The following is a 20,931-nucleotide window of genomic DNA, read 5'->3' as shown; positions in this document are numbered from 1 at the left end:
CATGTCTGAGGTACTGTACCTTTTATTTGCATGTCGGACCCAAACCTCTATTGTGAGTTTGCACTCGTCCTACATTTAGCTTCAGACCCTCTGAACTCAGAGCGAGGAAACCCCAGCAACCTAATACCAGAGTAATCCTGAGGCCACACTAATCACCTGTCTCAAACGTAAACTGTGGCTTTGGGATTTCACAGGGTATTAAAAAAAGACTAGAGCGTGAGATGTCTGTTTCAAGTCAGGTCACTCCGTTGCGGAGTTTATCCAAAGGCTGTAGGAACATGGACTGATACATGAAAAACCAGCAATGGGTCAGACACAGCCAACAGAGAACAGTGAAGAGATTGATATCATAGCAATTCAGGACATGTACAAAAAATTTGTGACGGAGTGCCCAAGTGGACGACTTTTTCTGCATGAGTTTAGGCGCTTTTTTGGTGTGGATCCTACAGGGGAAGCGTCTGACTATGCCGAGAACATGTTTCGAGCTTTTGACAACAATGGGGTAAGAAAGTAAAAGTTATATCCTTGCGTTGTGTACTGTATCAGAATGTGACAAAAACTAACCCAGTTCCCCCCCTCTGCCTTTGTCATTATACAACCTTTTAGGACAATACCATAGATTTCCTTGAGTTTGTGGCAGCGCTGAATCTGGTTTTCCGGGGAAGTCTGGACCATAAACTGCGCTGGTCATTCAAGGTGTATGACAGAGACAACAACGGCTCCATAGACAGGAAAGAACTACGCTCAATAATAGATGTAAGTCTAAATGTAAATAACAACAATGTGTATTTTGGCTTTTTGGATGGAACTGATTTTATAAACGTCAAAACAGGTATATTCCTTTACCTTCTTACTGTTCACATCTTAAAATCTACCTAATTTTTGTCATTTTCAAAACATTTCTTAACGGAGTAAGCATGTTGCTATTATAGTGAGAGAATGGGTGTTGCTAATAGCATTAACAACGGTCAACAGTCCTATAAGCTATGCCAGTGTAATGTGATTTAGGGAAAAGGCTAAATATAACTCATGTGACTTCACTGAAAAAAACATCTTCCCTCAATAAAATGGCTAATCTAATTGGATCAATCCAATTTATTATGGTTAACTTTCAGACTTGAGACCTGATTTATAATCTAACAATGTTTACTCTCACCTTTTAAACCAGTTTTCTGGTAAAGAAAAAATATTCAAAAATGAAACATTTATATTAGCCGCAGACAGGCCTATATGTTCCTCTGGGGATAGTGGAGTGTCTTTGAACTAGTCATGGTGGTAACCTAAAGTCGATGTCTTAGCATTTAGCAACACATTTGTTTCCAACAAACATTCACTGTCCTTTTTCCTGAACTACTTTGGGACCAGAAGCATTGTATCAATTAAGTATTTGTATTATATCTTGATTGCTAATGTGAGATCTTTCATGTCCCAAAGAAGCTGTGGTCAGTTATTGTTTGTGTTAAAATAGGATTGTTAGTGATGTTAGCTGTTAGCCATGGACAGTTGCAGTTTGTGTTGAAATAGAATCTTAAGTTACTTTAACGCGATTGCTAAGGTGAATTTTGTTACATGATGTCTTGGAGTTGTGCATTAAACTTTTGGTTTCACTAGGACATGAACTTTTAACTACAGGGTCCTGTGTTTGTTTGAGCCATATATGAACAACAATTATTCTAATTTTATTTCCAAGGTTATTATTGTAATCTTTTACTTCATTCACAAAAACACATTACGTGTTCAATCGATTTAAAAATCTGTCAGTAAGCTTTAACCTACATACAAATCAAACAAGATCCATCTACATGTATCTTAACCATTGTTGTTTATTAATGTTGATCCGCATTAGCTACTGAGTGTGCCACCACTGAGAGCATTGTTTCATGCTAATGGCTGGGTTATATGGACAACAAATTGTTTTATATACAAACTACAACTTTTCTCTTCTTTTTCTTCATCCAGAGTATCTATCGATTAAAGAGAGGCCAAACGACAGGGGCGGCTGATGATCGGCTTACAGTTGACGAGGTTGTGGATCGAATCTTCCAGGCTGTTGATCGAGATGGAGATGGTAAGCATATAGTAAATAAGCTTTTATAGGCTGAACAGACACACTGATTAGTTGAATGTTGTTTCTGCAATGAGGAATAACCTTGCTTTTATGTTTTTATTGCTTTACAGGTCATATCAGCATGGACGAGTTTATAATGGGCGCAAAGCAGGACCCCTGGCTCTTAAACATGTTGAAGTTGGATATGAACCCTGCCAGATGGATAATAGAGCAGAGAAGAAAGAGTGCACACTTTTGACAATATATAGCCAATGTATTTACACAATGAACTCAGGGATATGGTATATATGTCCCTTCTTCCAGTGCAGCACTATGGGTTGAAGTTAGCAATAACTTAAATGTCATTTTTTGGTTTGCCTTTTAAAAATACAATGATCAAGTTGAATATTATAAAATACGCCAATAGGACTTGGATTGTTGCAAAACGATTTTTGATTTATTAGGCCTAGCCTCCACACCAAAATGAATTGCTTTGCTTTTAGGTCTTTAAGTTTGGTTTGGGTTTAAATACCTCTAACTCTACATACCCATGGTATGGTACTAACTTACGAACTTGTAATGACCTAAAGTAAGTACATTCAGGGTTCATTTGAACAATTCGATATATACAAGCTCCTTCCTATTTGTTACACTAAACTGCCACCCAAAGTGACTTCATATCAACCTTCATTAAAAGACATCAACACCATCAAAGCAACAAGCTTGACGCAATAATTAGAAATTGATCCTCAAATCCTTTAAGAATACCCATTTTCATATTTTCAATTGGCAGTTTTTCAGATCATGCTGCCACATCAGAAAGGCTGGGATTAAAAACTGGTTGTTGAAGCATAATAACCTTTCCCATGTGGAAATATGGAAAAATCCTAAAACCACTCACGACTTATATTCAAGCGCTAAAACATGTGTTAAAACCTTACTAAAAGAATATCAATATTGTGTGCATTTATGTTTAACATACATATATATATATATTGCTAACTCGAGTCACAGCCTTCTTATTATGCAGTGTCAATATGTAAAAAGTGAATTACTTTAATGCCTGCTTTTTTATCGTTGTTTTTTCAATTATTTTTCTTTGTTTATCACCAAATAATAACCTTAACAGCACACTCATATTTTTTTGTTGTTTGTACTAAAGTAATTACATCTTTGCTGCATGTTACCTCCCACTCCTCCCTCCTGTCTCTCTGCAGTTGAAATTAAAAGAGCTTATTATAAACACAATGTTACTGTCACTGACACACCCATGAAAACCATGAATTCTCCCTTTTTCTCGATCCATTGCTTTACCATAATCACTTACTGTGATACCTTTCCTTTATGAAAATGACAATATCTGTCACTTAAGTTAAAACTTTGATCTAAACTGCGGAGAAAATTTGTTGCATACGTCTCTACAAAATGGCCTGTGTTTTGCACTGTCATGGTGTTATTTGTGTCCGATACCAATGAAATGTAAACATACAGTATATTTTGGGTAAAATGTGCAGTAAATCCATAACCAGTCCTTTGTTTGTGGTCTGCATATGTCTTAAATCACAGTGGAAAATGCTGTTTCAAATTTGCTCAACTTGCGATGTCACAGTGGGATTCTGGTGAAAAAAATCCTCTCCCCTGGTATCTCCACCCATAGACTCTACCATCAGCCTTGACACTTTTGCCCTGGTCCGCCGTTTTTACTTCGCTATCAAAGGAGTGATGTCTACGGGGTAAACTCAGGAGAGGATCATTGCATTTAAAGAGACACACACGCCAAAACGGAGCGTTCTGATAGAGCTGGTCTGTACAGGGTCACAACCTCCTCTGGTGCTTGATTCAAGTTTTCATTTGACCAAAGCACAGTGCAGATGTTGTCAATTAGACCACAGGGATTGTTTGAAAAGGTGGAAAAGGGAGATATGTCCTCTTCAACCTGACTATTTAAATATCAGTCCATTAAATTGAAAGAAAAAAAACTCTCCTTCCAATTTCACGTCAATCTGTGACATTTGATGGTGATTAAACAGTTCTAAACAGGGACACAATAAATATTATGTATGTTTAAGGTGGTGAATGTGATGGGCTGTGCTTTTTTCAAAGAGAATAAGTAGGGTTCCTTTCTGTTGTTTAAATGGCGCTAAAGAAGAAGTGTCTAAAAGATGGAGAACTTCTGGACGAGATGATGGGTCAACAAACTATTGAGATATTTAATAGAACGCTCCACTGATGAGGCTTGTAAATATCCATGTGGATATAAGTGTACTGTCTGATATAATGCTCCCGAGAGACTCCATCACTGTTATTTCGTTGTGAAATAGAATGGACTCACCCAACATTTGGATGTACTGAAGAGCAGGTCTTCTGTTTTTTGGTCAATTTTATTTGGGAAAATGATCAGAAATACCAATGTATACTGAATGTTCATTGGTAAAGATGGGATCATATAGTGAAAGAGTGATGTGAAGATGGATACATCGTTTGCATAGTGTAGTATATGGTAAAATAATGAAAAATAACTCCTTACTGGTGAGAATTTTTAATAGAATTCAGATATCTTTAGTGGCCGTGGAAAGAGCATGACAAAATGCTGAGATAATATTTAAAGAATTACAGAGCATATATCTTTATGGGACACAGGCTTTAAGTCACTGTTTCAGAGTTGCCCTTTTAGTAACCCATAGCATAAAGAGAATCAGTGACCCTGGGCTGCAAAAGGTTCAAGATAGGATAATGCGTGTGGATTAGCGCTTTAAAGACAGCTTACCGAAGACTCTGGCTAAAAGTAAGCGTATTGGTATGGAGGGGTCGAGCATCACATAAACTTATCACACACTCCTCAGCTCTCAACCTATGAGCTGTTGCAGAGACATTTGCAGCCAGCAGACATGAGGAATCTACCGGACAATTCACTGCAGGATTTTTCTGGGATACTACATTAGTAATGCATGTGTATCAATAATAACTTTTCAGTTGTGCTGGAGTGGTAGGACTTGGACTAAATATGGGACAAAACCATCAAGCACAGTACCAGGATGTAGAACTGGAGTTAATGAGCATCCAGGACCTCTATAAGTCATTCATCAAGGATTGCCCCAGTGGTTCTTTGTACCTGCATGAGTTCAAGAAGATGTTTGGAGTACAGTCTGGTACACCTGAATCTGATTACATGGACAACATCTTCAGAGCATTTGATATGAATAATGTGAGTAAAATGTTTGAGTCCTCAAAGAAATGTCTGAGCAATATGACTAACCATCATAATCTATCCAAGTCTTATCCCACTATACATGTTTGAGTTTCAATCATAATGCTTCCCTGTTTACAGGATAACACAATGGACTTTATAGAGTATGTGGCTGCACTTAATCTTGTCCTTCGAGGTAAACTTGAAGATAAGCTGCGGTGGTCTTTTAAGGTGTTTGACAGCGATGACAACGGTCGTCTTGACAGAAGCGAACTACGGAAAATTGTTAAGGTAAAAACAAGTGATGATTTTATGATTAACGTTGCTTACGTGTAACACTTGCTTCAATGCATTTGTAGTTACAGTCTTATGTCTCAATTCATGTAAAAAGTGTGATGGACTGTGATTCAGGAGTTGAAACATTGTTGAATTTTAAATTTGGTGCAGATGGCTTTTAACTACACCTTGTCAAGTGCACAAAAGCCTGAAATGTTCTTTACAGTCAGCACTCTGTCAGTAGTTTGGGTTGCTGCTGCTTTCCTGTAGTGTCAGACACATCTGAAAAATGTGTCTCAGAGTTGGAAAATGTACATGAAAGCTTGCACCAGTCGAAACAACCCAACCTAACCTAGTGTCTGACATTCTGAAATATATGCACCAAAGTTGTGCCAAATATACTGTATTGTTTTTGGTGAAGACAATTTGACACTTTATATATAAAGATGAATCATCCAAGTTATTTCAGAGTAAAATGAAAGTGGTGGAAGTTCCTGAAAAAGTTGTGTCTTAATGAACTTTAGTTGCCTTTGGATTTAGGTTCACATTTTAACCAAAACGTTTTAATGTAGGGTTTTATACATACATACAAGTACAACACTTTATGTTGACAAAGAGCTTTTTCTATCATAAGCAATGTTGACAAACATTGAATTAAACTGATGTTCATATCTGGTGTTGAATATGAACAGTTGGCTACTTCCATCTTGTACTTTTCAGGACAAGATGGAAGTAGTTATATTGAACAGTTTACGCAATCTCAGTCACAACCCAACTTAAAAGCTAATAAATAGTCTTTGACATATGTTGCACACTTATACACGAAGGACCAAGCGTGCGTGGGATTTTTATGATTCTTTAATTTTCTCTGAAACACAGAGACACAAACATCAACTTCACGTGGCTGCACACTCTCGGACGTCTAGGTTAACTGAGCTACGCATGGCATCAAAGACCCGCTCTTCAAAAATAATGCTTCTGCCTCTCAAACAATGAGACAAATATTCTGCACACACATACACACAGTAAATATTAAAGAAGGCTAACTGTGGATTTTCTACTGTCACTTACATCACTTTTCTTACCTGAAACACAGAGACACAAACATCAACTTCACGTGGATGCACACTCTCGGACGTCTAGGTCAACTGAGCTGCGCATGGCATCAAAGACCCCTGTGCTGCCCTGAGCTGCCCCAAAAGTGCCTGTGTTACACTTTGTACTTCTTCTTCACAATTATACCCACTAAAAATATCACAGTGCCTTTGTACAGATATATTTAACAATGCGACTTGACAACTGACAAAACAAAAATACTTAACAACTGACAAAACAAAAATACTTAAATAATATGAGAGGGGGGGTGCCTACTGTCCACAAACATGCCTCACATAACACGGGCCTCACACATACCTATAGCTCGCATCAACACAGCTTGAGTCACTTGAAGGAGGCAATGACGTTTTGGTTTGCGGTGGCACCTAAGGTCCATTGGTTAGATAGAAGCCATTAGACTAACATTAGTATCTCTTGACGTATGTAACAAGTGTGACCACAAACTAAACATGTCAATACCAGAATAATCACATTTTTGAATTATCTTTCAGATTATTTACAGGATAAAGAGGGGCTCTGTGTTTGATGAAACAGGAACAGTGACCCTTACTTCTGAGCAGGTGTGTGAGCGCATCTTTCGAGAGGTCGATGTGAACAGCGATGGTAAGTTGACTGCAGACTCAATGAAAGGCCTTTAAAGATTTTTGGTTCCCTTCATGTTAGTAATGACCTCAAAGCTGTTCTGTTTGTGTTGCAGGTGAAATTACACTCGAGGAGTTTGTGCAAGGAGCTCAGACTAGTCTGTGGTTGCAGAGCTTCCTAAAACTTGATGTCAATCCTAATGGATATGTCCATAAGTTCATGTGTGACAAGAAACTCAAGGAAAACAAAGACTCCTGAAGATTTGATCTTCCAAGCATGCCAAATGGAAAGGAAACCATGGACTGTGAACCAGCAGTATGTGAGAAGACTCACATTAATGTTGTTAAATGACAGCAAAATGGACTTATACGTGCACCTGTGCACCTATGAGAATGTCAAGGACTTCATTTTGGTCGATAGTATGAGATTTCAGTGGAAATCAGACTTCACAGTATGAATTCTACCGATTTTGTGGCTTATAAACTTTGCCTTTTTCCACAATAGTGTGACAAATAGATTCATTAATTATGAATCATTTTGTATTTTTTGTTGCTGTATTAATATTTGCTGGCAGCCATGATGTATGCTAAGTTGTTTAGCATAGCAGCATATAGTTTCACTTCTCAGATTGACAGTTAAGACCTCTTATAAAATACAATGTGTATAATGCCCATAATTACTGCTGTGCAGCATTAAAAGAGCTATTTTGAGCGCATTTTCCTTGTTTTCATAGTAATGCAACAGTTTTTGAAGCAACAATGCAGTCGACCAGTGAAGTGACACATTGCACCTATATCTGCACACCTATATCTGCTGTGAGTCCGAAAAATGACAATAACGTAAACGTTTTCCAAGAGCAGAATTGGGAGAATACGTGAGTAGCAACATCTTGTGTTGACAACAGACACTAATTTCTCCGGTTGCAAGATGAATAAAGGATTGATTGATTGTTACTGGGGTTTGATGGTCTGAATTCTAAAATCATGTTTCCACCTGTTGGACCTTTAGTCAATCTGTATCTCCAATGAGCACTTATTACATAGACAATCGTGTTGAAATTATGCTCATTAGACAATGACAAACATTTCAACAGCAACTTTAATACTTTGTTATATTCATGTAAATGACTCATTGTGCAACAGGTCAGCCAGTAACGGTTTGTTGTTTTCCATCTGTCCAATGCTGCTCTGTTTCGGTGAGGTATAGTAGGATTATTGTTAACATTAAGTGATGTAAATAAAAATAGAAAATATGACAAATTAATGTGATTTGAGGCGGCGATAGCCTAGCCCTTATTTAAAAAAAACCAAAAAAAAACCCTAGTGGTTATGTCACATGTCCCTCGCAAAGTGGGTATAGTCCTCATCTTTGGAGCTGTGGGTTCGAATCCGACCTCTGCCCTTTTCTGCACGTCTTCCCCAATCTCTGCTCCCAACACTTTTTTTTGCAGCTGTCCTTTCTGATAAAGGAAAAAATTAAAAAGGTTTAAATAAAATATTTATTTATATTTATAAAGTCTGGTAGACAGCAAGGCATGATATAACATCTGTATTTCCAAGTTTTGGTTATGTTAAGAAATTAGTAAATATAAAAAGCAAAGTTACTCATGGGTATGCACTATTACCTGACCGAAATTAGAAGTCCTTCACCTTCAGGTGCAAAGATTCAAACAGTCACCTCTGACTTTACCCAGATATGTTTTTGGAAGTTCCCTAAAGTCAAGGTCTGAAAGCAGCAGGAAGTACTTTCACCCTGAGCGAGTGGGAGGATATGAAGGAGTTTTAAGGCCATATGAAGTGGCATTTTTTGTAGGAGTAGGTGGTGATGCTTTTTTTTTTTTTTTTTTTTTTTTAAGGTATAATAATCGCTACTGTTTGGAAATCTAACAAATTGTACCATTAACAGATGTTTTAAAAAGTGTAGTCATATACTGCAGAAAGCTGAGGGTTTTTACTTTTGGGAAGTTATGAGAAGTTCTGCATTTTACTTCTGTATATCTGCTGCCAACGGGTGTTTTATGCTACAATCAGCTAGAAACCATTTTGTTCAGCACACTTTATGAGAGACAGATATCTGAAGGGTGGAAAATGCTCCATCTAAACGGTAAGCAACCTACTATTTATTTGGATTATTGATAGAAGTTTGCAATTACAGTTAGTGGTGTGTTTTTAGGGACAGGAACAAATACTGAGATTTCTACATGGAGGCATAATTCTTTCACTATACCTATACTTGCTCAGAAACTTACTAGGAACTCACTTTGAAGGTATTTCTAAGCTTACAGAGGAGTTTCAAAAGGTGACAGTGAACGTCTTTGGGATTCTGGCAGCTATGTCACTGTAGCATTTTGTTTATACTAAGAAAAAGGATTACGTTTTGGGATAACTTGGGTTTTAAATCCTTCAGAACTCTTGAACCTTGGACTCATTAAGAATAAACTATTGTAAACCAGTTAAAACAGTGCCCATATCTCAAATATAATCTAATTATTTTTTACAAAGACAAAACAACAAGTTGGGAGTATTGTGACCTGTCAGGACAGAAGCGCAAGTGCCTTCCTCAGGATGTTCCAGTACATACTAGAAGCATGGATTTGCAGAGGAACAAAATGAAACGGGTCACCGGCATCTCCAGATTCCCCTTCCTCACTGAGCTTAATCTTTCAAGGAACAAAATAATGGAGTTTCCTCATGAAATGATCAACCTGCAGAAACTAGAGGGACTCTACTTGAACCAGAACAACATCAGATGCATCCCAGAGGGAATCTTTCCAAAGCTCAGGAACTTGAAGTTCCTGAAACTCAGCACCAATCGCCTTGCCAAGCTTCCTTCAGACATAAACCAGGGCACTAGTATCACTTACTTGGACATTTCCAAGAATTGCCTGAAGGACATCCAACCGCTCGTTGGTCTCCCAAAATTGAAGGAGCTATTTGTTGAGAAGAACCAACTGACCGAGCTTCCGTCCCAGCTCTTTCAGAAAGGTACCTGTGAGCTGACAGTGTGCAAAGTCATGGGAAACCCACTGAGGTTCCCACCAGAGGAAGTCTGCGCTGGAGGGGTCATGGACATCGAGCGCTACTTCCAACATATGGATGAAAACCCTAACACGTACAGTGCCTGGACAGTCAAGACCATGTTCCTGGGCTGCTCTATGGCAGGGAAGTCCACACTTTGCCGTAGCCTGAGGGAAGGCAAGCCTGTGGCTATAGCAGTGGAGGACCGTACTGAGGGAATAGAAATCAGTCAACTCTATGCTGAGGGAATTCGTTTCCTCTTCTGGGACTTTGCTGGGCAGGAAGAGTACTACCTGACTCATCATGTCTTCATCACACCACGAGCCCTTGTCATCCTCACTGTTGATTTAGCCAGGTAAGCTACAGCAGAAGGTTACTTCTCAATCTGTAGACGCTACAGTTGATCTGAAATCGAGCCATGACATGAACTTGTCAGGGTAAGGTCAGTTAAAAGTGTTTGGATGTCCAATTTGACATTCTCGCAGATTTGAAGCGTAATCATTCACATGGAGTATGATGATGAACATGAAAGGCACAAAGAGACGTTTACTTCTTTACCCAAGCTTTGCCTAACACTCACTATAAATTATTCAGATTTTATTCATAATTACCTTCCGATTGTTTTTACTGGAGTTAGAAATGTGTTTATTTTTTCCACCATAGACGTCCAAATATTAAAACTATCTCCATGGACAGGATAACCATTTTAAATATAACAAGTCAAGGCAAATCCATGACATCCTCACAGTGTAATTATGAACTTCATGTGTCTCTAAACTTTTATAGATTTTGGACAAAATTAATTAATTAATTAATTATGACACAGTGCTGCCACCATGTCAATGTACAGCTGTAAAGGCAGTTCGAAACAATAGCCACCAAATAGAAAACTATGTTCTTCATAAAAAACTTTGACTTTGACTTTGATGAGGGCCAGTGACGGTACAAAATAAGGTGGAGGTAGATGCCTGTAAATTTAGATGGAGGAAAAACCCTGACTCAGTATAGCCTTTCTTAGTCACCAGCATGGCTGTAGTCTCTTACAATGTCACTAACTTATAGTCTCTAAATCTTGCATTTCTATAAATTTGTGAATTGTAAGTACTTTTATATATACAAGTATTTAACAACTAACACTCGTGTGCATAGTTTACAAATTCTCTTGTGCACAGAGCCTGAAATTGAATTTACTTTTCATCAGCTACAGCATTGAAGACCCACAGTCCTTCAGAGACCAACTTTGGTTTTGGATAAACAACATACAGTTGCGTGTGCCAGACTCAGTGGTGCTGCTGGTGGGGACGCACTGCGACCAGTGCGCAGACCAGGAGGAGGTGATGGAGAAGAAGACCGACATTGAGGAGAAGATCAAAACCATGTTGGCAAACAGAAGGACAGTTTTAACACAACAGAAGAGAAATCTGGAAGAAAACGCAAACCCCTCTCTCTTTGCAGACCAGCTTGAAGAGCTGGATTGTCTTTTGGAATACAATTTGAAGGTACTACTGTTTTTTTTTTTTTTGTTTTTTTACAGTTTCATATCATTCACAATTACTTTAATTTAGTTAATATGTTTGCTTGAACAGGTTGCAAAATGAGAAGCCAGATCTATTCATCCCTTATATATACCGCTTATCCACTTCAGGGTCTTCAAGCTCAGGGAGCTGTCATTGGGCGGTTATACCCTGGGCTGTTTGACAGTCATCACAGGGCTGACATACAGATAACCAGTCACACTTGCATTAACACCAAGGGCAATTTGACCATTTGACCATTTGACCTCCTGGCATGTTTTTTGACTGTGCGAGGAAGCTGGAGTACCCTGTGGGAACCCACACATGCACAGGGGGAATATGCAAACTCCCCACAGAAAGGCTCCTGTCTGACAGTGATTGGAACCAGGAACTCCTGGCTGAGAGGGAACTGTGCTAACCACTACAGCACCGTGCCACCCAAGCCACATCTGAGTAACAATAAGAAAGAAAGCCAGAAATCAATTCAATACATAAATTCATCTTAATGGTTAATGTGTTTGAAAGAATTTTTTAAAAGTAGGCCCATAATACAGGTGCTGCTCTTAAAATGATGATATTTTCTTTCCTTGCATATACACACTTTCATGGCTTTATCTCCACTTTAGGTTCTGGATGTTATGACCATCGACTGCACAAGGATGGAGGATATTGGAAAGCTGAGGAGTCATGTTTTAACGTGCATTCAGTCAGAAAGTGTGTTTCTATGCACTGGGTGCATTTTACCAACAAGCTATGAAACAGTGTCACAGGCCATTTGTACCCTTATTGCTCTGCATGAAATCCCCCAGCATGGTAAGCTAGTTTCTGACTTAGAGGACAATACAATAAAAAGCAGTTTAAAGAAGAAATAAAAAACCTTGTGTTGATTTCTATTTTTTCCAGGTATTATGCAACTTGAAGAACTGAATGATTGCATTCTAAACCATGTTAAGTTAAGCAGTGAGAGCCTCAGCTCCATCCTGCGATCCCTCCTGCGATATCTGCATCGGATTGGAGTGATCATTTGGTACGAAGACATCAGTGTGCTCAGCGACAGAGTGTTTATCCAGCCCTCATTCCTTATTTCCATGTTCAAGGTGAGCGGTGTTAAAATGTCACTAAAATAAAAAAACAAAACTCCTGTAACAGATCCTACATTTTACATACAGTATATCAGGCTGCTCCTTTATGGAATGTAGACATGCACCTGACCTCAAGATTATACATAGTTTAGCCCAAATGGCGGAGTGCACATTTACAGCTGTTGAGAGTACCGGTACTTCCTGTTTAGTTGTTGTTCTGACCCTGAGTCTGTGCAGCCCCGTCTCCTCCTCAGCAGTCTATGTATCTGAATGTGTCTCTCTGTGGGCATGTCTGTATGAGTGTGTCAGCGGGTGTGGCCATGTGTTTTAGTTGAGTCAGGTAGGGATGCAGAGGCTGCTGCTGAATGGAGAGAGGAAGGAGAAGATCAAGACTGGATTGGTGGAGCCTGATTACAAACCAACTGCTGCAACCTGCTCACCCTTTCTCTCACCACTTCCAACCCAGCCAGCCGCTCGTTGACTTCAGTGTACTTGGAAAATAAGGGCTGTGAATACTGTTAGGTTATTGATAATTTGTTCTATTCCACAAATACATTGCTGTATTTTCAATGGAAGTAACCTGGACTGCTGATGGTTCTTAGGAGTGGGAAGAGTGGGAGCACTTATTATTTTGTGTCCTGGTTCCACTAGACTGGGAACACAAAACTTTGTATTCCAACAATCATAGTTTTCCTTTTTTCTGTGGACGGGGAGCCAGCGAGAGATATGAATATGTCAAAGAGGTTAGCAAGGACAATGACTGCACTGCCAGCAAAATGAACTCTTTAAGATTTAACCTCCATGTACATCATTCATAAATCACATTTCCACTCCTTTCTCCTCCTACTTGCAGACCATTGTGAGACATGACCTGGTGCAGCAGCTGGAGGGGATCTCCAGAAACCTTCTCATGCAGGAAGGTGCTCTGGTTAAAGAGAAGTTCACCTGGGTGGATGACTTGAGGTGCAGAGGGACCCTGCACAATGCAGCCCTGCGCATCTTGGTCCGCAGAGCGATAGAGAAACTAATCAAGGATGACGATGACTTGGTGGAAGAAGTGGTGGGAACCAAAAGAGAGGAAGGCATTATTCTCACCCTGCTGCAGCATTTTGAGGTGTGCCTTCCCACACTCGTGGGAGGAGGCCTGAACCCACAAGCACCGGTGTTCACCCCTGGTGAGAAACAGTGGGAGTCAGCTTGTGAGGCCAAGAGAGATCCAAATGGAGCCTGTCTGTTTCCAATCTACCTGAAGGATGATCTCATAGTGTGCCAAAAGTGGGGTGAGAACAGACAGGATGACCTCAGTGTTCATGTGTACTTCCTGCCTGAGATTCCACACGGCTTCTTTCACAGGTTTCTGTGTTAAAATATTCTCATTAAAAGTTGTCTAAATGTGGATTTTCTAACCTTTATCACGCATAAACGTCCCTCAATTGCCTATCCGTGTGTAACCACCAGAGTGATCGTTAAGACGTGCTCCTTGTACCCGACTCACTGGGTGGGAAGGGAGCAGTGTCTCCTCTGCTGTGGAAACAGACTGTGTCTGGTGAGACAGAAGACGAGAGATGAAGATCCTTTCATAGAGATACGCTGCAGGAGACCTGAGATGGACGAGGGTAATGATTAGTTATCACTCTTTTATGATGAAGGCGAATACGCAGCTGCAGGATCAACAGCTGTTTTCCCGTCCTCAGGGTTTCGGCAGTCGTGGGATCTGATCTTGGCTGTGATTTCCAAGCTGTTTGTGCTATCCAGGCAGTGGCCAGGTCTGACTCAGCAGATACATACACCTTGTCCAGAGAGAGGCTGTCCACATTACTTCACCTGGAGGGACTGGCAGGAGCTCAACAACACTGACTTCTACAACCTGTGAGTGTTTTATTGGTTTCAATAGGATAACCCCTGTCTCTGCCCCATTTTTATATCTGTTCTTTTCTGCAGCAGTGCTTTCAAACTTGCACAAAACTCCTGAAAAACTCCTGATATTTTCAGGAAGGGGCTGTATTTGCTTGACCAAAATTGCAAAACTCTCTTCCAACATCTGGCTCAATCTTTAAAATGTAACTTTAAACATGCAACCCTTCAAGCTCAGGAATAAATTGCTCTGTAAGTGTTTGTGTTACACTGTACAGAATAGATACAGGTGTGTTCTTATTGTTGTTGTTCCTGTCTGTAACCTTTTTTACATGCTTGTTTTCTGTCTCAGCCGTTCAGTACTTTGGATCAACTGTATTGAGTTAAACGTCTATCACATGAAAAAAAAACCCTCCATGATAATTTTGTGTAACACCTGTTATACTTAGTAGTTGTATTTTTGTTGTTTTTTAAGGGTGAATGAGGAGAAATTGGTGTGCAAAGGAGGACATACAAGAAGATCCGAACTGATTTTTCCAAAAGATAAATAAATGTCTCTTTAAATGAACTGTTCATCTTTCAGGATCATAACTAATGTGTTGTGGTAAGACATGTCAAGAATACACCTCTCTCACACTTTATCATCAGCATGCCACAGCAATTTCAACCCATTACATTCCATTGTCTTCTTCAGTTCCCTTCAATTTCAAAATATCACAATTGTTATGAGGGGCTACCATTTAAGACCAATCTAGGTCACAGCTCATTTTGGGATAGGATTGAAGAAGAGAGTATATATGTTACTGTGAAAACCTTTCCCGGCATGGCCTGAAGAGGGCGATATAAGCGTAAGAAGTGAAACAGCGTTCAAAGCTGATCAACTGATTTTTAAATTCCCCCAGTGTAATAAATGCAATTGAAGTGTGAATAAACGAACCACATGAGATGTCAATGAAGCATTTCATCGACTCATTTCGGGGGTTGTGAAGGGAAAGACAAGGACAAAGGAGATACAGGCTCAAAGGCATGGGATGTTATTCAAAACATGAAAAGGGAAAATAAGATTTAAAGAATAAGTAAATGTAAAATATAGGAGCTTAACATGAAGACAGAAGTAAGAATGTTCTGCTATATTGTCAGGTCAACGCTTCTCAAACTTCCTCTATGCCAATAAAACTAGAGGCTGTTTTTTTCTTTTTTTCTGTGTACAGTGTCCCTCTCTGCTGGAGTCCTACTGTCATTACATATGCTCTAAATTCTCTTTAAGTAACAAGAACGTCTTCTCTCTGAAGAAAATTGTGTATTATTATGTTTTAAATCTAAAAGCTAGTGTATCACTATGACTTTTATATATAACATATTATTTTCTCTGTGGATTATGGAGTGACTGTTAGTACTAATCCAGCAGTTTAAATCCCATGTCATCTGCAGACCAGCTATCTAGATTTATCAACAAATTCAGACCTTTGACATGCTCTCTGATGATGAGATAATGACTTCTGATAACCAACGTTCTGCCACTGGTATCCTCATCTCTGTAGATTTTAATTCCTCTCTGTGGGATTGGTTGCTGCCTTCAGGGTCTCCTTGTAAACTCCAAGTTCTAATTACTCAGTGAATGTTTTCCATGTTTGAGGATGTTTTGTTTTTTTAATGTCGAAATAAACATTGCCATATTTTTTTCCTAACACTAATATGTGTCCCTAATCTGTCCATAAACCTCCTAATGATGAGAAAAGTCCATCCTCTCCGTCTTCTGCCTGATCCACTTTTCAGAAAATGTGTTTTCAAACAGGCCGTTCTGAGATTTTTCCCTTCATGACATCACAAAGGGCAGTAACCCCTCCACCAGGTTACACTTCCACAGCAGGACGTTTCCTACTATAAACAATGGGGCATGATGCCAGAAGGCCAAAGTAAGAAACTTCAGATGCAGGTTTTGGAGAGCTTTGAAACTTTTTATTTTATTGTATGTGACATCTTATATTAGAATAATCGGTCTCTTATCATAGTTTGTTGTTGCTGCTAATACTACAGTACACATTTTTTTCCCTTTTTATTTCATAAAGTGTGTTTACATAATGTACCTCTATCCCACTTTCCAAGCTCAACATAGTAGCAACAGATTGGCAGTTAAACATGAATAAGTCTGGTTCTGTTTGAGGTTTCTGCCTTTTGAAAGGCAGTTTTTGTTACTTTTCTTAATGTTGCTTAATGTTTTTGCTCATGGTGGATTAATGTTGCTGAGCTTTTTTTTTTTTTTTTCAAAATAACATAAAGAGTACAGTCTTAACCTTCTCTTTTGTGTCTTCAGATAACATTGACACACTTTAATGCACTTAGGTGATATAATCAGTTATTCCTGATCGTGGTTGCCAGATAATTAAATTATTTAGATGAGAAAGAGCCATTTCAAATTTGTACTGCATGATTCTTTAGCCTATTTAACTCCAATTTACAGTCAACAAATAGTGCCTGGCCCTTTAAGAATGAATAAACCTGCTGCTAAATTTTAAGCCCCTCTAGGCCTAATAGCAATTTGTTTTATTGTTCTTAAAACCTACAATGTGTTACAATAGGTTGATGTCCTAATAATGTAACGTTTGGCCACTGTTGCGCAGCTCGGCTGAGTTCCCATATTTCCCAATGTCCCTAAATGCAGCACCGTATCGCAGCATCGGAGAACCTCTTCAGGTGTCTCTGCTGGGCGGCCGCGCGGCGGAGCCAATGGAGGACTGAGAACGGGGCGGCATGGCGGACCGAGAGAAGAGGAAAAGCAGCCCGCCGCCTGGCCGAAACATCCGGGTGAAGTCCCCGGCCAGTTTCAGGTAAGAACCCGAGCAGGGGGGAGCTTGTTGAGCGGGGAGCCTGAGCTGTATCCCCCCCGCAGGCTGTGCGCTCTGCGGGGCTGTGGACGCGTGATGCTGGCTGCTTGGAGCCGCTTGCAGCTGCGTAAGGCTCCACTCAGCTTTTGCAATTTAAAGTGGCAATGTGTTGTTGAGTGGCATGTTTTGTGTTTGGGCGTGTCTGCTCCCTGGGGGGGGGACTGAGCAGTGCTGTGTGTCCTCCCTTCGTCCACTACAACCACACATACATTTTTAATGTGACACACTTTTTGGTGATCTGCTCCAACCAAAATATCTCTCATCAACAACTGAGCGATGAATGAGTTTATGATGGCCTCATGTCCAGCTTTACGGTGATCTGTCAGGTGTGTTTTCCTCCAATATCCACTTGACTTTCCATTTACATGTGAAGAGGATACATGAAATAGAATACACTTTAACTGTCGTGATATCGTTCTGTTGTCAACTCTACAGGACAGTAAGTGACTATCAGTTATGGCACACTAAAATGAAATATTTATCTCTACTCTCACATCAAATTCATCTCCGTAATTTGAGGATGTAAACACAGACTGTTGATGTGTGTGCAGGACTCATATTCTAATCTAAAGGCCTATTTAAGATGTTTTAAGATGCGGATTTTATTCTAACTGCTTTATTTTCAAAACATAAGAAACAATATTTTAATTGCTAAATAAAAGGATCTTTTCTTTTTATTTTTCGTTGTCTTAGTTTATCTCAGTCCCAAAACAACTTTTTTTTTTTTTTCACATTTGTGAAACATTGTTTTGTCGGTGTCACATCTTTTTTTTTTGGCTAACTAGGGTGCAATTTGGACTGAAAGACTTTAAGATGAGTCACATTGTGGTTGGAGAAATACAAATGGTATTTTATTACATAGAATTAATTAATGGCGAGCCTCATAGACTTAATTGAACGGGTGGTAAACAATGAAAGTGCTTCAGAGCAACAGTTAAAACAGACTCGGTCAGGTAAAGGGTTTAAATCAGAGCTAATCGACCTGCAGAACGACTCAACATACTAAAGCTCCGAGCAGTGTGAGGGATTAGCTGCCTGCTGCACATACTGTATGCTGTCACACACACACACACACACACACAGAGAGAGAGAGACTTACAATGCTGCATGAGGAGAAGCTGTGATTTTTCACTTGCATTACTGGGTGGATGAAGGCCTGTCATCAATATTCCCCAGTGAGACAGCACTCTCACACACACACACACACACACACACACACACAGTCATACACACACACACACACACACACTCACACACTCACACTCACTCACAGACTCATCGTCACACTCATTAACGGAGCTGCAAACAGGTGCATCCACAACCATCTTTCTTTGGCTTTTTTTTTTTTTTTTTTAATCACAGGGCCTTCACAGTTTCTCCAGCAGTTTGATTTACCCGTCACATAAAATAAAAACACAAAATAAATCAAGATCCTCGAAGTTACCCGGCACAAAAATCAAACCGCAGAGGGGAGAACGAGCAGTTGGAGAAATGTAGAAGTGTTTGTGGCGAAATAAAAAAGGCAATCTTTAAAGACAAGTCGACAGAATCAGATTTAATGCTGTCCATCAATCCATCCATTATTTATCGCCTTTGGAGTACGAGGCCGCGGGGGCTTGGAGCTGATCCAAACAAGAAAGGGCGAGAGTTGAAGTACACCCTCGACTGGTCTGCCAGTCAATCACAGCTTTGACATAAAGAGACAGACAAACACACTCCCGTTCACACTTACAGGCAGTTACGAGCATGTCTTTGGACTGTGGGAGGACGCTGGAATACCCGGAGAGAAAGCCATGTAGAACATGCAGACTCCACACAGAGAGGCTCCGGTCAGCGGGGATGCATGGACCTCCTCTCTGTGAGGCAACACCGCTTAAAGGGATACTTCACCCATTTACATGAAGCTGTGTATCATTAGAAACATGGTAGTAGTGTTGAATGGTCGTGAATCCAACCCTCATTTTGCCCTGAGACGAGAAATATATGTTTTTCTTTGCCTGGAAGTTTTCTTCATGTGATGCAATATGACGCTTTTTGCGTCACATGAAGAAACATGAAGCTGAAGATACACAGCTTCATGTAAATGGGTGAAGTATCCCTTTAACACTGTGACAGCATGTAGCCTGCTTAATGTTGAAAAAAGCAAGGGATGAAAACGTTGTATTGAAAGAATAATGAACTTCTTGGTCCTCTCCATATCGTTCAACACACTTCTTCTTTTCTTGTGATTAAAAGTCACAGCAGACTTGATTAATCTTTCAGCGTGGTCTGGTTGTAGACTGGAGAAAGGAAGCAGGATAATCCACAATCATGGTTTTGGCCCAGTCCCAGAGTAGCCATATGTTGGCATGGTTTCCTCCGGCGCCCTTCTCTGATCCACGCGCTGTGCTCCAACCCTCCATCTCTTCCTCTTACTGAACACAGACTGTCGATATGCTGCCGTCTGTGCCGCTCTGTGTGTGTGTGGAGATATTCAGATACAGGAACTCATCCTCTAATTTGGATTCAGTGCATGGTAGTTTGCCCATTACGTTTGAATCACCTGTCAGTGAGTGGACCTTTTAGTTTGTGGTGCCGCGTCGACTCAGAGCTTTAAACAGATCATATTTAAATTTGAAGGGAAAACAGAATGATGGTCAGAATGATGCATTCCCTCCTCTGCTCTCTTACGTTATACACACATATTTCATCCTCAGGTCAAAATGAAACATCTCAGTCATATTGCTTGAATTTCAGTTTTTTATTCATGTTGTCCTCGGCTGTTTTGAACCCTAGCGGAGCCTGAGAGGGTCATAAAATAAGATAATCCTTTATTCATCTCGCAAGCTGAGAAATGTACAGTGTTACAGCAGGATAGCAGAAAAGTAGAACAAATGTGCATCAAAACAATAATTAAAGAGCAAGTACAATTTTTGCAATACAAAGAAGACATGCATGACCTCAATAATTGATACAGCAACTTGTAGTAAATTATTATTAATTGAAACATCAAGCTCCCGTTTCATTTGATTGACAAAGTATACAGATGAATTGATTTAGTTGCGCTGTACCTTTAAATTCTCCAACGCTGCATTTCTCATATGATGCACGAGAGGGCGTCACAGGAGATCCCTTCACATTAACAGTGTGTGTGTGTGTGTGTGTGTGTGTGTGTGTGTGTGTGTGTGTGTGTGTGTGTGTGTGTGTGTGTGTGTGTGTGTGTGTGTGTGTGTGTGTGTGTGTGTGTGTGTGTGTGTGTGTGTGTGTGTGTGTGTGTGTGTGTGTGTGTGTGTGTGTGTGTGTAGCACGCACAGTGTGGTGCAGCAACATCATGTTTGTAGTCTGCTCTGTGGTGCATTATGGGGGAAAAAAGAGTGTAACATAAAACCAGG

At 39.9% G+C, this 20,931-nt stretch overlaps 4 protein-coding genes across 4 annotated transcripts in view; all 4 read left to right on the top strand.

Moving 5' to 3' along the window:
• Positions 1 to 304: 304 nt before the first annotated feature.
• On the top strand, positions 305 to 3,578 carry LOC306821218 (guanylyl cyclase-activating protein 2-like; the record flags this gene model as incomplete). The annotated part of the gene is made up of 4 exons (XM_079339501.1): positions 305 to 502; positions 607 to 756; positions 1,960 to 2,068; positions 2,179 to 3,578. The coding sequence occupies 4 exons, from the start codon at positions 305 to 307 to the stop codon at positions 2,304 to 2,306; spliced, it is 585 nt and encodes a 194-aa protein (XP_079195627.1). The 3' UTR covers positions 2,307 to 3,578.
• A 1,473-nt stretch (positions 3,579 to 5,051) lies between these two features.
• Positions 5,052 to 7,466, top strand: LOC306821769 (guanylyl cyclase-activating protein 2-like; the record flags this gene model as incomplete). Its single annotated transcript, XM_079340343.1, has 4 exons — positions 5,052 to 5,252; positions 5,376 to 5,525; positions 7,118 to 7,229; positions 7,324 to 7,466. The coding sequence occupies 4 exons, from the start codon at positions 5,052 to 5,054 to the stop codon at positions 7,464 to 7,466; spliced, it is 606 nt and encodes a 201-aa protein (XP_079196469.1).
• A 1,814-nt stretch (positions 7,467 to 9,280) lies between these two features.
• On the top strand, positions 9,281 to 15,243 carry LOC306821486 (malignant fibrous histiocytoma-amplified sequence 1). The gene is made up of 9 exons (XM_079339945.1): positions 9,281 to 9,311; positions 9,710 to 10,580; positions 11,427 to 11,724; positions 12,366 to 12,552; positions 12,643 to 12,836; positions 13,675 to 14,174; positions 14,280 to 14,437; positions 14,516 to 14,690; positions 15,151 to 15,243. Exons 1-9 carry the CDS (start codon positions 9,296 to 9,298, stop codon positions 15,224 to 15,226), a joined length of 2,475 nt encoding a protein of 824 aa, XP_079196071.1. The 5' UTR covers positions 9,281 to 9,295; the 3' UTR covers positions 15,227 to 15,243.
• A 2,112-nt stretch (positions 15,244 to 17,355) lies between these two features.
• Positions 17,356 to 20,931, top strand: part of mapk8ip1b (mitogen-activated protein kinase 8 interacting protein 1b) — a 41,552-nt gene continuing 37,976 nt past the window's right edge. The window contains exon 1 of the mRNA XM_079339062.1: positions 17,356 to 17,503. Within this exon, the coding sequence (XP_079195188.1) occupies positions 17,427 to 17,503 (77 nt within the window). The 5' untranslated portion in view covers positions 17,356 to 17,426. The remainder of the gene's footprint in view (positions 17,504 to 20,931) is intronic.

Source organism: Symphodus melops, assembly GCF_947650265.1.
Source record: "Symphodus melops genome assembly, chromosome: 3".
Taxonomy (NCBI): Eukaryota; Metazoa; Chordata; class Actinopteri; order Labriformes; family Labridae; genus Symphodus; species Symphodus melops.
The sequence above is the reverse complement of the archived record's forward strand: the minus strand, read 5'-3'. Positions and strand labels throughout refer to the sequence as shown.